Genomic DNA, 16,883 nt, shown 5'->3' with positions numbered 1-16,883 from the left:
AGGTGAGCACTGGGTAAGGTAAGTCCTGTTCTGTTACATCACAATGAACAGCGCAAGTTGTGATGTAAAACAGCTGTGGTAGTAAAGTGCTTGTCTGCCCCATTTTGCTTTGTTTGGCTGGTTATGAGTGGATTAAATATATATTTACTTTTTAAAAATCTCCAGCATAGATCAATTAGTTGAAAGTCAATTTTCTTCGCAACTAGTCCTTTTCACAGCTTACCACTTACCGTCCACAATCAGTTGTAAAGTAAAACCAGTCTTGTCCTTAAGGGCAAGTAGCTGTCGTTTTTTATTTAAAATTTTCTTTTGATTGGAAAATGTTTTTTGAAAAACAATAGTTAAACATACTGATTGATAATTTCGTCTGTTGTTTGAAATGCAACCCCCCCCCCCCAAGCAGTTTAAAGGATAGACAGGAAGATTTTGGAAACAAAGTTGTGATTGCATACAGGAGGATCAGGAGTTCAAGGTCATCCTCACCTACTTAATGAGTTTGAGGCCAACCTGGACTACATGAGACCCTGTCTTATAAAAAACAAATAAGAAAGGGAACTTGTAAAGTTTATAACTGTGAACTTCCTCTGATGTACCCCACTCAGCTTTGCCATAATAATCTGGAATTCTTTCTGACTAGGCCAACCAAAGTGGGTTGTTGGGTTTAATCCAGGAAAGAAAGGATTGGATGGAAGCTGTGAGAATGGCTTTTGTTTGGTTCACTGTAGCTTTCTGGTCTCTGCACTTCAAGGCAAGATCTAACCTCCCAAACCTAATGTTAAGTGAACTGTTAGACCAGTTTTATGTCTCAGCTTAATTCTGTGTTCCTGTTACAGGGAGAACAGATCCTATTCCAATCGTTGTCAAGTATGATGTCATGGGCATGGGTCGAATGGAAATGGAGGTAAATTGGTCTCATTAAGACATTAGTGTTATGGAATATTTAAAATTGGCATTAACTTCCAACTCAAATATCGGTGTAAGCATATACTTAACCAGATGGAACATAATTAATTTTTCTTTGATCAATTAAAAGTATATTTGATGTTTCTATTCTGTGCTGTTTTTGAAGTGGAAGCACTGAGGATGTATATAATGCCCTGTAGAGGAATTTTCGGGTATTGCACAGAAAGACCAGGTCAGGCCCTGGCACTTGTTTAATGGACACTAGTGCTCTGTGCTTAAAGTAGATGCACTGCCCGTGCAGGGTTATATACATATATTACCTACAGTACCTTTGTTTCATTGTCTGAAATATTGTCTTCATCCTATTCTAATTCCTTGGAAGTAACTATTATGAACTGAAATCTTGTAATCAGCAGGTGGGTGTACTGGCAAACATCAGGAAAGAGATTAGGAACATACTTTGTTTTCTGTGATATGACAGTAAAGCTAGAACTAGCTGAGGAAAAACACAGGAAAAAATTGCTATCAAACATTACGCTTGTTTGGCTCCGAAAAAAACAAAACAAAACAAAACAAAAAAAAATCATGCTTGTGCAGATGACATTTTCATAACTGTCCTAGGGTTCTTTAGGAAATGAGAATAAATATATCTTTTTTTGTCAAGCTGGATTATGCCGAAGATGCTACCGAACGGCGCCGTGTCCTAGAAGTAGAAAAAGAAGACACAGAAGAGCTGAGACAGAAGTACAAGGTAACATAAACAAAGTCATTGTTGTCTGAGATATTCATACAGAAAAGAAACCTTCATTTGTGGTGACATTTTGACTGACAACATTTGTTTACATTTGATAGTGAGTTGTGATAATCTTTTTATTATTGCCTCAGTAAAAACTGAAATACCTATTTCATATGTGTGCTGGGAAAATTGCATCAGTGTCTGAAAGTATTAGTCCTAGGAAGTATACAGCAGGTCAGGTAGTAGCAATAAAAAAGTGGTTGAGTCCTTGGAGGCTTTCTTTTTTAACAAACAAAGTGCATGACGGCTTTGTTAAGGAGGGGGAGCATTCATTTTATGTGTAATGCCACAGTACGCATAGAAGTCAAGGAACAACTTTCAAGAGCTCTCTTTCCACCCAGAGAGCAAACTCAGGTCCTCCAGCTTGGTGGCAGACGGCCTTATCTGCTCTGCAGTCTCCCGAGTCCCGAGCAAAGGTGTTTACTGTGGCAAAGGAAGAGTTTTCTAGTTCATTGTTAATTGCACTCAGCCCTAAAGCAGACATCTGTCTGCTGGGTTTTGGTTGTGATACTTAAGGTGAAAATGGAAAAAAAGAAGGGATTTGTTTTAAAACGAAAAAAATTGTATTCTACTGTGTGAAGGGGAAGTAGAACCATAGTCTGCCTACTCAGTCGGAGCTCTGTTAAAGGTCCTTCAGAGTCTCGGTACTTGGAAGTGCCTATAAATTAAGCCCGGGTATTCAAACTTCCCTCAGTAGTATGGAATAGAGAAAGGGGTGATGTCCTAGTTGGAGACATAAGAAATCTTTGTTAGTCTTGGAACCCAAAAATCTATTATTTCCTTTCATTGTTAAGATAGATAACAATAGAGTAAAATTAAGATAATTATCATTTTACCAACTTAAAGATTAAAAAGCAGCCAAGGCTGAGGTGATAGCATACCTATAAGGACTCCTGAGACCCTGGGGTGCGGCGCGTGCCTGGCTTCCTGGCATTGGAGAGGCAGAGCAGGTGCTAGACAAGATGGCACACACTTGTAATCCCAAACCCTTAGGAAGAGGAGGCAACAGAACTGCCAAAAATTTGAGGACAGTGCCTAAGGACACGACGCATTAAGACTGACTTGGAAAAGAAGAAAAGCAAAAACCAACGCTTAGCAGACACTCCGTGTGCAAAGCACTACTACAAAACCCTGACAACCTGAGTTCATGTTACAGGATGCTAGATGTGGCAATAGGTGCCTGTAATCCCAGTACTCCTGTGGGGAAACAGGAGGCAGTGACAAGATGATCCCTGGAAGCTAGGGACCATCTAGCGTGTCCATACAGTGACCTTCCCCACACAAGGAGGGAGGTGAGGTTAACAACCCAGGTTGTTCTCTGACCTCCTTGAACTCACATACTTAAGTATACTTCACACATATTGAATATACACAACAAAACAAATACTTTTAATTTTTTTTTTTTAATTCTTTTTTTCAGAGCTAGGGACCGAACCCAGGGCCTTGCGCTTGCTAGGCAAGTGCTCTACCACTGAGCTAAATCCCCAACCCTTTAATTTTTTTTTAATGTCTAGAGAGATGGCTCAGCGGTTAAGAGTACAGTTTGTATTCCAGAGGACCTGAGTTCACAACTATCTGTGACTCCAACCCTAGGGTTCCTATGTTCTTTAGCCTCCATAGGAACTTCATGCGGGTGGTGCCTTGACACACTCAAGCAAGCACTCATACATATGAAATAAGAGTGGAAGATGCTTGCTGCTGTTTGGGGGTTCCAGTGATGTCTGGTGGTGGTGGCGGCCATAGCCATAGCCATAGCCATAGCCCTAGCCCTGGCTATCCCTGGATCTCAACTTTAAAGGCCTGACTGCCCTCAAACTCAGAGGTCAACCTACCTCTGCCTCCTGAGGGCTTGGATTAAAGGCGCGTGCCACCACACTTGGCTAGGTTTACTACGTTTGTTTCCTTTGGGATTTTTTTGGTTTGTTTGTTTGTTTGTTTGTTTGTTTTAGGTTTCTCTGTGTAGCCTTGGCTATCTTAGAATAGAACTCGCTCTGTAGACCAGGCTAGCTTTGAACTCAGAGATTCACCTGCCTCTGCTTCCCAAGTGCTGTGATTAAAGGTATGCACCACCCAACTGCCCTGACCTAGGTTCATTTTTAAATGAATTAGAAACTGCAGAAAAGTTTTCAATCTGGAGCTTATCTTGTGTGTGTTAAGACTCTAAAGTGCTTGTACATGAAGAACTTGGGACCTTCACTGCTCCCCGTTAGAACCTGAAGAGTCATGGGTAGGAACTGTAGGTGTTTTGTTTATGGAACAAAATTACTAGACGAGTTGACTTTCTCTTCCCTCTAGATTGTCTCACCTGACTGATGCTTTTTAGAGCTTATTATAACTTTGTTTGTGTGTGTGATTGTGTGTCTTTAAATATTTTTACAGATTTTTAATTGCATGTATTTGCTTTGTCTTTCTGTGCCTGACCAAGTCCATTTCTGTGTCTGTCCATGTCCATGCCATGCAGGCCTATGAAGGTCAGAGGACAGTCACGGAATGATTTCTCTCCTACCATGTAGGTCCCACAGATTGCATTCAAGTTTGGTGTCAAGTGCTTTTATCCACTGAACCATCATACTGGCCTATTCCTGTTTTTAAGTACTGAACCAGCATAGTAACATGTACCTGTAATCCAAAAATTTAGGAAACTGAGAAAGAATGACTGGCTCAAAGTCAAAGCAAGCTTCAGTTACATAATGAGTTTTAGGTCAGCCTGGGCTACAGTGGGAGTGACTTATCTTAAAACAATAACACGTCCACCCACTCAAATTGAAAAGGGTAGTATGTCCTAGTTACTCAGGGTCTCTTACCAGATAGATGGTGCATGTGTGTGTGCGTGCCTGCCTTCCTGCTGGCCTGCACATAGCGCATGTGTCAGTGAAGGCAAGAGGTCAACACTTTGTGCTGTGTTTCAGGTGCTATCCACCTTGGGTTTTTGTTCATATGGTTCAGCATGACTATTCTATTCTATATGAATAATATGAACTATTCTAGCGGGTCTGAGCTGGTTTCTAGAACCCATAACCATCTTTAACTCCAACTCCAAAGGAATCCATTGCCCTCTTCCAGTCCCTTCCTCACTATACACAGAGTACACACACATACATTAATAAAAATATATTTTATGAGGCTGAAGAGATAGATGGCTTAGAGGATAAGAACACTTACTGCTCCTACAAAGGACCTGAGTTCTGTTCCCAGAATCAACACGGCAAGTCACAACTTCCTACAACTCCACTTCCAGGGGATCTAGTTTCACAGACTCATATAACAGGTAAAATAAGCAATAAATGTATGCTTTTTAATGTTGGGTCTCAAGATGTTATTTTGTATGAGTGCACGGTAGCTGTCTTCAGACACACCAGCAGAGGGCATCAGATCTCATTACAGATGGTCGTGAGCCAGCACATGGTTGATGGGAATTGAATTCAGGACCTCAGGAAAAGCAGTCAGTGCTCTTAACCACTGAGCCATCTCTCCAGCCCTAAAGGGTATGTTTTAATGTAAAATTAAAAGTTCACTTTCCCCCATTTCTATAGTACACAGCAAGCAAAACACCCTTAAATAGAAAAACAAAATTTAAAAATATATTAATTTTTGGTTAAGTAACCAAGCATTGAATCTAGGGCCTTAGATGTGTTAGGGTATGCTCAGCCATTGAGCTGCATCTCCTAGTCTGAGAATCTTTTTATGGCTTACAGCTAAAAATCTTTAGACTATCAAAACCCCTGAAAAAATAGTAGATTAAAGAGCAACTGCAACTAGGCATTACATTCCTTTAATTCCAGCACTCAGGAGGCACAGGCAGAAGCTGGTGGATCTCTTGTGAGTTTGAGTCCAGCTTGGTCTACAGACTGAGTTACAAGACAGCCAGGGCTACACAGAGAAACCATGTCTCAGAAAATTTAGAGAGGGAGGGAAAGGGGGGGTGGATGTATGAATGAATGAGAGAGAGAGAGAGAAAAGAATGAGAATCAGGCTAGGAAGAAATTAACAGACCAAAATCAGATAAGGTAACCTAAGTGCTGAGTTTGTTCTGAGTGTGGCATTTTGACCAACTAACAAACTTTAGATTTTAGTTTTTAAGTCCACAGGGAAGATTTAGGGGGAAAAGGGGTTATTTTCGGTATAGAAAACATAATAAATACTGCTGTGACTGGGACCCTAATAAACTCTTGATAACACCACAGCCTAGCATGCCCCAGCCCTGCAGAAGGGCTAGTAGAAAAAGTAAGCATCTTCAGGCATCCCCTTGCCCTCGTGGAGTGCATTACAAAAGGAGAAAAAAAAAAAAAAGGCTAAAATCTCTAAGCAGAACAGCTAGCAAAGAGCAGATCCCCATCCCTGGGGTCAAGGGTCAAGTCTTAAGCACCCTAAGCAAGACTTTTACCTCTGAGCTGCATACTCAGCTCTTGGTTGTTGTACATACCAAGGTAACTGAGTTAGTAAAAACTGAACCTAGGCCATTGACTTTTCTCTATGAGTTTAATAGAAACAGGAAGGCTGAGCATAGTGGCACACATTTTAATCAGCATTGGAGAGGCAAGTGTCTTTCTGAGTTTGAGAAAGCTTGGTCTACAAAGAATTCTAGGACTGAACTCTTAATTCAAGGCAACACAGAGAAACCTTGTTTCAAAACAAAATAACAAGAAAAAAAATAGAAACAGAAGTTATAAAAGTTAGGAAACATGAGCTATAGAATAAAACCATTTTTTAAAAAGATTTCTTTATTTAATGTATAAGGACACTGTAGCTGTCTTCATGCACACCAAAAGAAGGCATCAGATCTCATTACAGATGGTTGTGAGCCACCATGTGGTTGCAGGAATTGAACTCAGAACCTTAGGAAGAGCAGTCAGTGCTCTTAACCACAGAGCCATCCCTCCAGCCCCAATAAAACCATTTCTAACTTGACACTTTGTAGCCAGACTTTTGGCTACTTCTTTTTCCCTTCCACCCTTTCAACCCCCAACAGAAGATAGGAGAGAGAAAAGAATAGAGAGAGAAAAGGGGTGTTTTTATTCTTCTACTACTTCCTGCTGATTAGGGATATCCAGTGTCTTGGGAATAGTTTGGTCTTTGCAGTCAGGATATTTAATTTTTCTTGTTTCTTCTTTGCACACTACTTAGCAAAAGTTATAACAGCGTCTAACCAACAGCCCACTCTACCTCTTGGAGCTCGAGTATGTACACTCTCTGAAAAGTCCCCAGAATTCCAAACATCACAATCTCAGAAACTACCATTAGGGCAGAAAGCAAATCATAGTCAGCTGCTGTGGGCCATCTAAAGCAACCCCATATCCCACACCTGGGTTTAAAGTGAAAACACATTATTATAGTATTTCTGTGTCTTTAAAGAAACCAAAATTCTCACTACAAAACTTGATTTTTAGAAGAAAAGGAAAGAGAAAAGGTAGACCTAGAAGTTTTCAGCAACTGGGGGTTGGGGGTAAAATCAAAATTGGCATGACTCTACACATCTTTTATTCCAGTGCTCCACTCTGGTGTACTCAGCCTGTAAGTTCAAGGCTGTTCTGCACAGGCCTGAACAGCCAGAGGCATGTCTCTGTCTCTGTTTTTTGAGACAATGGGGCTAGAGAGTTTGCTTGGGGGAGTGGGGGGGTGGGGGGCTGTTTAAGAGCACTGACTACTCTTCCAGAGGTCCTGAGTTCAATTCTCAACAACCACATGGTGGCTCACAACCATCTGTAATGAGATCTGATGCCCTTTCCTCCATTGCCATTTAAATGCAGGCAGAATGCTATATGCATAATAAATAAGTCTTTTTTAAAAAAATACAGCAACAACAAAAAGTAACAAAATCAACAAATGCAGCTGATTGTCGGCCTGAGTGTAGGCCAGTAAATTGCAGGCTGGCCTGGATTGTGGTGGTATTGTGGATATTGTACTAAGTGTAAGTGGAAAACCCAAGGCTTCCAAGCTGAGCACATAAAAGATTTTCTAAAAACTACACCAGAATCAAAGAGCTTGAAAGCCATAAGGTAAAGCATGATTTTCTCTGAGAAAAATAACAATACTCATTCCTTTAATCCCAACATTTGGAAGGCAGTAGCAGGTGGATCTCTGGCAGCCTGGGGGAGTTCCAGGCCATTTAGGGCTTTGTAACAACTCTCCAAAAACAAACTAATAGTGATTTCTCAAACTCACAGAAGTGGCAAGAGTGGGCCTGAAAATATGGTTCCGTTGGTATAGTGATTGCCAAGCCTACATGTGAATGAAGCCCTGAGTTTGATCCCCAGCATTATATAAACTGGACACGATGGTGCAGTTCAAGGTTATGTTGGCTACATAGCAAGTTTGAGGCTAGCCTGGAATGTATAAGACCCCATCTTCAAAGCAGACAAGTGAATATTTCTGCTTCGTTTCTGATTCTGAGAGGGAACTTTAATTCTTTCACCATAGTGATGTTAGCTGATTTTTTTTTCTTTTTTCTATGTAAAAAGGGTTGGGAGCACTGGAGGGGAAGGCAGGGAGAAACAGAGTCCTACTAAAGTAGTCCAAACAAACCTTCCTGGACTCATGTAATCTAGGTTGGCTGTAGTTTATGCTATCCCTCCCAAGCTTTCCAAGGATAGGATAGGATAGGATAGGGGTCAGTCACCGCTGGCTAGCTAGAGGCTTTTCATGGATTTTTTTTTTTTCCTATCCTGTTTGTTGAAGTTCTTACCATGGAAGAGAGATTAGATTTTGCCAGGTTTTTATTTGTTCTTAACCAATTGAGATGATCATGTAATCCCATTCCCCTTAGTAATAGGATATGCTTCACTGATTGGTTTTTTCTTTATGTTGACCCTTGAGTCCTCTTAGATAGATCTAATTGCTCTTCATCCTGTTTAGTATGTGCTTTATTCCAATCACTATTTAAAACTAAAAACGGGGTATAATGGGACTGGAGAGATGGCTTAAAAGTTAAAGGCACCTACTGTTCTCGAAGAGGACCTGGATTTAGTTTCCAGTTCCTACATGGCAACTCATAACTGCCTATGACTCCATCCCAGGGAATCTAAACACCCTGTTTTGTCTTCTCTGGGCATTGACACATATGTATTACACATACATAAAAGCAGACAAACATTCAAAACAAAATAACAGTATCTTTTAAAGATGAATCAAATGGAGGGACATGATGACACAGATGTTTGCTGTATGACCCTGACTAATTTAGTAATCTCTCTGCATTAAGGATAGCTTTAGGGGTTGGGGATTTACCTCAGTGGTAGAGCACTTGCCTAGCAAGCACAAGACCCTGGGTTCGGTCCTTAGCTCCGGAAAAAAAAAAAACAAAAAACCTACTTCTGAAGGATAGCTTTGAACTCAGGGCAATCTTGCCAGCCTGGGCTGTCTTGGACAAGCAACACCACTGTGCCTGATTAAATTGTGTCTTATATTTTGGTCAAGGACAAAGTAGGAAATGATACAGAATCTTGTTTACAGTATTGCCAAAAGGAAAATAAGATCTCACTCTATTGAACACTTGCCAGCGCAAACACAAATTGTCACCCTACCAAATCCCCCGTGTTTGATGTGGCGTTTACTGGTGCCATTGAATGTTATGGAAAGTTATTTGTCTCTCTGCTTGGGCAGTGACTGTCTAAATTCTACTGAGTTTGGGTTTTTTTTATTATTATTTTGTGGTTCTTAACAGGATTATGTTGACAAAGAAAAGGCAATTGCAAAAGCCTTAGAAGATCTCAGAGCCAACTTTTACTGTGAACTTTGTGATAAACAGTATCAGAAACATCAGGAATTTGACAACCACATCAACTCTTATGATCATGCACACAAACAGGTAAGAAATAACTGACTACTTGGTACCAAGGAAAAAGACTTTTCATTGTTAACAATCGTAGATGTTTATGAGTGTGACTGGCTTCTTGTATCAGCCAGTCTTTATTTTTATACCTGATACTTTGATTTTTTTTCCATGGGACTATCCTAACATAGATAACATCCCTGCCACTCTGTTACCACTTTAAGTAGCATAGTAAGTTGTGAATTTCTTAAACCTGAAGTAATGCTTTAAGTAGTTTCTAATTTTTTTCAATATGGTGATTGATCTGAGAGAGCTTATGTCAGTTTCTCCTTATTCCTCAACATGTTAAACTTCTGAATAGTTTTCCTTGACTGTGGTCATCTGAACATCTGCATATATAAGAATTCAAGTTTTATTGTCTACTGTTTCCTATCAGTAAGTCATTTTGTTACTCTATATGCCTTGAAAAGTACCTAAATCGGGAAGAAAAATAAAATTAGACACATTATCTTAACAACGACAAGCTACTTTGTCTTAATAAGTGTCTGCCATGAGGAAACTTGAAACACCTTGACCAAGAGCAACTTAGAGAGGAAAGGGTTTATATCCTAGGTAACAGTTATCACGAGGGAAGTAAGGGCAGGAACCTAGAAGCAGCTGATACAGAGGTTGTGGGAGAGTGCTACTTACTGGCTTATTCCTCATGGATTGCCTAGTTTGCTTCATAGCACCCAGGACCAAACCTCTTAGGTCTTAATAATGGTTTCCGTTAAATTGCTTTCAAACAAATAGTCTTTAAATGTCCCAGAACTCCCTGTGTAGACCAAGCTGGTCTTTATCTTATGATGGCCCTCCACAGATACCCAGCTAGTGTTAGGATTTCAGAATGATGCCACCATACCAAACAAGATGGCTGGGCTATCTCCCTGGCCTCACAGTTACTTTTTTTTTTTTTTTTTTTTTTTTTTTGGTTCTTTTTTTTTCGGAGCTGGGGACCGAACCCAGGGCCTTGCGCTTCCTAGGCAAGCACTCTACCACTGAGCTAAATCCCCAACCCCACAGTTACTTTTTAAGAGGAAAGAATTTCTATCAAAGCAAATGTGTAAGAAAGTGCCAAACTAATGGAATTCATACTGACCTTAATACCTCAGTGATGCAGCTCTCACCCTCAGTGCAGGAGGAGTTGTTGCAGCCTGAGTCGTTGGTTTGTTTGTTTTTTTTTTTCCATTCTCATTTCTTCTCCTGTATATGCTGACTGACTTGTTTCACTACTCTACTTGATCACAGTAGTTATCAGCCTGGAGAGAACCTGTTCCCCAGGTGCTCTTCAGAGTTGTTGTCTGGGTACATTTCAGGTCGCCATAACTAAGTGGTGGTATTTTTGAGATCAAGTGGGTGGAATCCGAAGATACGTTAAATATTCTACAGAGCACAAGAAGTACCTCAGAATACAGAATTACCCTGCCCAGAACTATAATCTCCAGTACTGAGGTTAACTATTGAAAACCTTGAAATAGGGGCTGGAGAGATGGCTCAGTGGATAAGAGCACTGACTGCTCTTCCAGAGGTCCTGAGTTTAATTCCCAGCAACCACATGGTGGCTCACAACCATCTGTAATGGGATCTGATGCCCTCTTCTGGTGTGTCTGAAGACAGCTACAGTGTACTTATATACATAAAATAAATATTTAAGAAAAAAAAAAAAAGAAAACCTTGAAATAGATGATGCTATTTTTCTTGTTTGCTTAGCACAGCTCATAATTATTTTACATCCTTAGTTGTATCATAAACATTTATAAAGAGCTCATCTAGATCCAAAATGTTTACTTAAACTGTTTTAGATGATCAAAATAAAAATATAAAATTAAGAATTCAGAGATCTGGGCTGGAGAGATGGCTTAGTGGTTAAGAGCACCCGACTGCTCTTCCAGAGGTCATGAGTTCAATTCCCAGCAACCACATGGTGGCTCACAACCATCTGTAAAGAGATCTGATGCCCTCTACTGGTGTATCTGAAGACAGCTACAGTGTACTTATATATAATAAATGAATAAATCTTTTTAAAAAAAAAAAGAATTCAGAGATCTGAGTAGATGGTTCAGATGGTAAAGTACTTGCTCTACAAGTATAAGGACTGGATCAGATCTCTTAGATGGACATGGTAACATCCTGGAATCCCAGGAGCCAGTTGACTACCCAGACTAGCCAAAATGGTAAGAAAGAGTTTAGTGAGACACCCTGCCTCAGTATGTAAGGGGGAAGGTGATTAAGGAAGACACTCTCCACCAACTCTGAGCCTCCCCATATGCTTAGACCATAGACACTTCTCTCTCCTCCCCTGTGTTTTACCCTGATGCCAGGCAGATTGCTCCTTTGTAAAGTGCTTGTAACACAAGCATGGTATTGTAAATCCTGATTCCTAGCACCCATGTACAAAGCAGGCATGGCAGCCTGTACCTATCATTTCGGTACTGAAGAGGCAGAGACAGGAATATCCAGGGTCTCTACCTAGCCTAACTAATTTAATTAGCAGGTTCAATGAGAGATCATGTCTCAAAACTTAAGGTGGAAGGTGATAAAGACAACTGACACCCAACCTCTAGTTTCCATGTGTACAAGCACAAACACACACATGCATGCATACATGTATAATTCATAAAATTATGAATTCTTTACAGAGAACTCAAAAATAGAGAATATGTTTGAAAGCCATGACAAGGGAAGATCTTTAACTGTGTCATTTACAAATACATGTTAGTTCATTCCTTCACCTGAATCAGAAGTACACTTCACATATTAAAGATCTAGGCATCATGGCATGAGCCTGAGATCTCAGTTTTTAGTAAGTGAAGGCAGGAAGATTTTTAATTTGAAGCAAGCCTGGGGTACATAGGAAGAAGTTTCTGTCTCTAAATACAAAGCAAAACAAAAGGAACAGTTATAGAATGTATGACTTTGGGGGGTTTTTTGTTTTGTTTTTGTTGAAAAGTAGACCATATCATCTTTCTTCATATTCTTGTCTTTCTACAAGTTGTAGAATCTCAGGAGAGCATGTTATAAATATATCAAGAAAAGAGTCTTAAATGCCCTTTATAATTCCAACTCTTCTCTCCACTCTTTCCTTCCTTCTGTCTTTTTTCCTCTTTTCAAGAGAGTGTGTTCATTGTAAACCACGCTGACCTCTAGAGTCCCTTGCCCCCTTCTCTCACCTTCCCTGGCCTCCGTTCAAAACTGTAAGGAACTATCAGTTGACTTTGCCACGGCACAGCTAAATCACACCTCACAGGAGATAGGTCACGTACTTTATCCTTTTCTGTGCACATGAACTTACATCTGGGTCTGCCAGTTTTCAAATTGGTGCTCTAAAATCATAAAGGCACCTTGTGTTGCCTTCAACCAAGACACAGGATTATTAATGACTCAGAGATAAAAGGTAAGTACTTTACTCCATGGTAGTTGGTCCTAGCTTGCATCTTCTTTCAGATTTTCACCATTAAAACTTTAGAGACGGCTCAATGGTTAAGAGCACTGACTGCTCTTCCAGAGGTCCTGAGTTCAATTCCCAGCACCCACATGGTGGCTCACAACCATCTGTAATGGGATCCCATGCCTTCTTCTGGTGTGTCTGAAGACAGTGACAGTGTACTCATCATATACAATAATAAATAAAGTAATTAATTAATAATAAATAAATCTTAAAAACTTTAGAAAAAAGCTTTGTTCCTGGTAAACTAATGTAGGCAGACCCTGGGAAATGCTATGACCTTTCTTAAGGTCCAGTTTCTTAAAAAAGTAGCAGCATGGTTACCCTCATTTGTGGTCTTTTTTAGGGAAGAAGAAAGGAAGCTTTTAAATGCCTTTATTGCTAGCTTTTCTCACATTTTCTAAGATTTTTGTGAAGGCATCAATACAAAAATAATTGAGACTCTGCTCAACATTCTAAGCGTAAAAGTGTAGGCACTGTGTTTCTAATTCTTGTACTGTTTTATTACCTTTTGAAATTACCAGTGATGAAGCCAGCCATGCTTAAAGAAATAACCCACATATGATTACTTATTAAGTTCTGACATGCCCGTGTGCTTAGTAAACATTGATCGTGTCCTTGCCTGTTGACTTAGTTGTGAGCCACGGTTAAATACGAAGCTTAAGGTTTGTCCATCCCCGCTTCCCTGCCCTTTTCATTATCTTGCATATCTTTTAAAAAGGTTTGTCTGCTGGTAGATGTAAAAGCCTCAAAATCAGACTGCAAGGGAACTTCTTCCCGGAGGGAAATCTGTAAGAGAGCTCATTAGTAAACACCGGGGCTGGAGGGCGGGTGTGTTCAAAGCCCGGCTTGCCCTTCAGGACTGCAAACAAACAGCAAGAGGAAAGGAAAGCACCTTACTCACACTTTGTCTGTAACTGCCTCTGTGTCACCAGGGATTTTTGCAATGAGCTCCCCTCAGCAAATCTATTAAGCTAGTCTCCGTGATGTTAGTTTGTCCACTTAATTTTAATTGGTTCCCACATTAAAAAAAATCAGAGTCAAAGACAGTGGCATCCACTCACAGTCACTGAGGCAGAAGCTCAGAGCTAACTTCTGCAGCATGGCAGTCACGTGTCTTCTGCACTCTGTGATTTACTGATTTTGGTTTCTTCTCTCGTTGCTGCTGTGATTTAATTAATTAGACAGTTAATGGTGATGTCGTTGGACTTCTGATCCCTCTCGTAGGATTACAGATAAGAACCTACCATGCTTTGAGGCCATCTCTTTAAACACCTAGAACTGCTCAGTAAGTCAGCCTTTGACTCATCTTGGACCATCTGATGACATTGGCACTATACTTCACCAAGCCTGGTCACAGCTTGGTAGTTGCTTCTCTCACTCACACAAACAGCAGTGTGCTCCACATCATCTTTTACCGTCTGTGAGGCGTTAGTTCCTTGCCAGATTCCTTCAAACACTTGAGTTGTCACTCAGACCTACTCCATGTTCCTTCCCATGTCCCCAAGTTCGGACTGACACTGGACACACTGAAGCTCTCTCCAACCCTCCCGTGTTGGGCTCACTTCTTACAATCTCAGTTGTGGTCATCTGATCTGGTTGCTATAATTTGGCATTCTAAATCAGCTTCTGGTAGTTCCTAGAAAAAATGTTGCTTTTTCTAAAATGACTTTTTATCAAAACTTCTGCACTTTTTACATGTTCTAAAAAACCTGGTCTTAATAATACCAGTATCTATTTCATCTATGAATAGTACTTTTCTGAACTTGGAAACAGCATGCCCATTACAGTCAGTAGTGATTTTATCACTAAGTGAATTAGGGTAGAGGCTTTTAATGCATGGTTTCCCTAACACTCTACTGTCTGGCTGGATCTTGACGATGTTACCTACTCATACTAGGTTCTTTTCATACTTAGTATTGCCAGATAGCTGAAGTATTTGGTTTTCTCTCAGTACTCAAAAAGTAACTGATCTCTGAATTAAAGTGTGTTCTCAGAAACAGTGGGTTTGCAGAGGCCACTTTGCTCTTGATGCTTCACTGTTTGCTGACTTTTTTGTTTTATTTTTGTTTGTTTGTTTCTGTCATTCAGTTCTCTATGTGGGGTGTGTGTGTGTGTGTGTGTGTGTGTGTGTGTGTGTGTGTGTGTGTGTGTGTCAGGGGATCAGAATAGACATAACCAGTTGGATGAGGGAAGATAATCCTAGGGCTGAAATTAAACAAAAATAGTGAACTATTTAGATCATACACCTGTGAACATATTCCACGTCTGTGTTTTGTTTACAGTGTTTGTCCTTAGAAAACCATAAAGTATTTCTGACTTCTAAAGCTTCATAAATATTGACTTAACACAGTTCCCCTCTCAAGTAGTTATGCTGTGGGAACAAAGTGTGAAGGGCAGAACGAGTCTTGGAGCCTGTGTACAGCTGTGCAGAGTGAGCTGTGCTGGGTTTGTGGTCGATCACTGTGGGTGCCGTTTTCTTTGGGACTGTTTTATTTCATAGAGAATGGAGTCTTTGGTCAGTCTCTACAACTTGAGCATGTTTTGATCTTTTTACCAACTAAGAGTAGGTTACTTGTCCAGTAATCACAGCCTAATTAACTCCGGAAAAGGGTCTACTTAGGAAAGCCATCTGCTTTTACAGGTAGTTGATGACAAACTTGTCAGGAACTAGTATGGCAGGTAAACTACATATTCTCTTATGTGCCTACCATGTTCATGTTCTACTGTTTCAACTTCTTTTTCTTTGTAAATTTAAATTCATCTCAGTGGTATTACTACTCAGTGATACATTCTAAGATATACTGTGATAGTAATTCTACGATGAAGCCTGTATTCTGTTGTAGTCTGAAAGGTTAAAGCAACCCAACTAAAAGCTTGTAAGTGGCAGTGCTGTGAGGAAAGCATTGAACCAGGTGCTTGTTCATACCTAACAAGTCCAACCCTGCAAAAGGAAAGCCAGGGTTCAAGGACAGACTGAGCTACACATGGATCTCAGTCATAGCTTACCTAGCCCGTAAGGCCACTAGACCGAATTCCCCGTTGGTTGGGAGGAGTATAAAGGCACTGTCCTCTCTGAACTGAGATGCCCCTGCTCTGTCCCGTCCAGTTAGACGTGGGGCTCTGCATTATCTCCCGCCACCGTTGAGTGATACCCTGGATGGTCTTTTTAGAAACATCAAACCCTGGATCTTGAATTGGGCACACTGGCCCAATTCTTGAGGGGTTACTTCAGTTTGACAGAAGGTGGTCCTGTTATATATCACTGTGCTATAGGAAAGGGAAACATAAAACAGGAGGGAAAAGAGGTGGGACTTTTGGTATATAGGATCGTTGATATGAGAGGAGAAGGAGTTTACAGGTTGAAGAAGGTCAGAGCACATATATATCCAAAAAGAGACTGAAGCATGAACCACCCCTATGTTCTGTTCTGTTTCCAACTCTGCTCAGGGCAACACAAAATGCATAAAATGTATGTATAGTCTGTCTTCAATTCACTGACTTTAAAAAGAAAACAACCAGGCAGCATGTGCTCTAGACTAGCCTCAGACTCAGCCGTCTGCTGCCGCCCGAGTGCCAAAGGTGCAACACCACCACCACCACCATCGCCAGGGCAGGGGTTTTTATTTAAAAAGAGATTTTCTTTAAATAGTAGTTAATCTTTGCGTGTGTTCGTTTGCTTGCTTGCAAGTTTTTTATTTAATAAAGCTTATTTTAAAAATAAAAATAGAAATAAATAAATAAATAAATAAATAAATAAATAAATAAATAAATAAAAAATAGTAACTGGGTGGTGGTGCACACCTTTAATCCCAGCACAAGGGGGGCAGAAGCAGGCAGATCTCTGTGTTTGAGGCCAGCCTAGTCTACATACAGGGAGTCCAGGACAGCCAAGACTACACAGTGAAACTCTGTCTTGAACAACCAAAAAA

The 16,883-nt window shown here is 40.4% G+C and overlaps 1 protein-coding gene across 10 annotated transcripts in view; it reads left to right on the top strand.

The window, feature by feature from the left end:
• Gpatch8 (G patch domain containing 8) overlaps positions 1-16,883 on the top strand; it is an 80,345-nt gene that overhangs the window by 48,229 nt on the left and 15,233 nt on the right. For 9 of the 10 annotated variants that reach the window (NM_001398883.1, XM_087574264.1, XM_087574266.1 and 6 more), the window contains 3 exon segments: positions 834-901; positions 1,568-1,654; positions 9,360-9,503. In NM_001398883.1, the coding sequence (NP_001385812.1) occupies positions 834-901; positions 1,568-1,654; positions 9,360-9,503 (299 nt within the window). 10 annotated transcript variants of the gene reach the window in all.

This window comes from Rattus norvegicus, chromosome 10, assembly GCF_021556685.1.
Source record: "Rattus norvegicus strain SHRSP/BbbUtx chromosome 10, alternate assembly SHRSP_T2T, whole genome shotgun sequence".
In the NCBI taxonomy this organism is placed as follows: domain Eukaryota; kingdom Metazoa; phylum Chordata; class Mammalia; order Rodentia; family Muridae; genus Rattus; species Rattus norvegicus.
The sequence above is the reverse complement of the archived record's forward strand: the minus strand, read 5'-3'. Positions and strand labels throughout refer to the sequence as shown.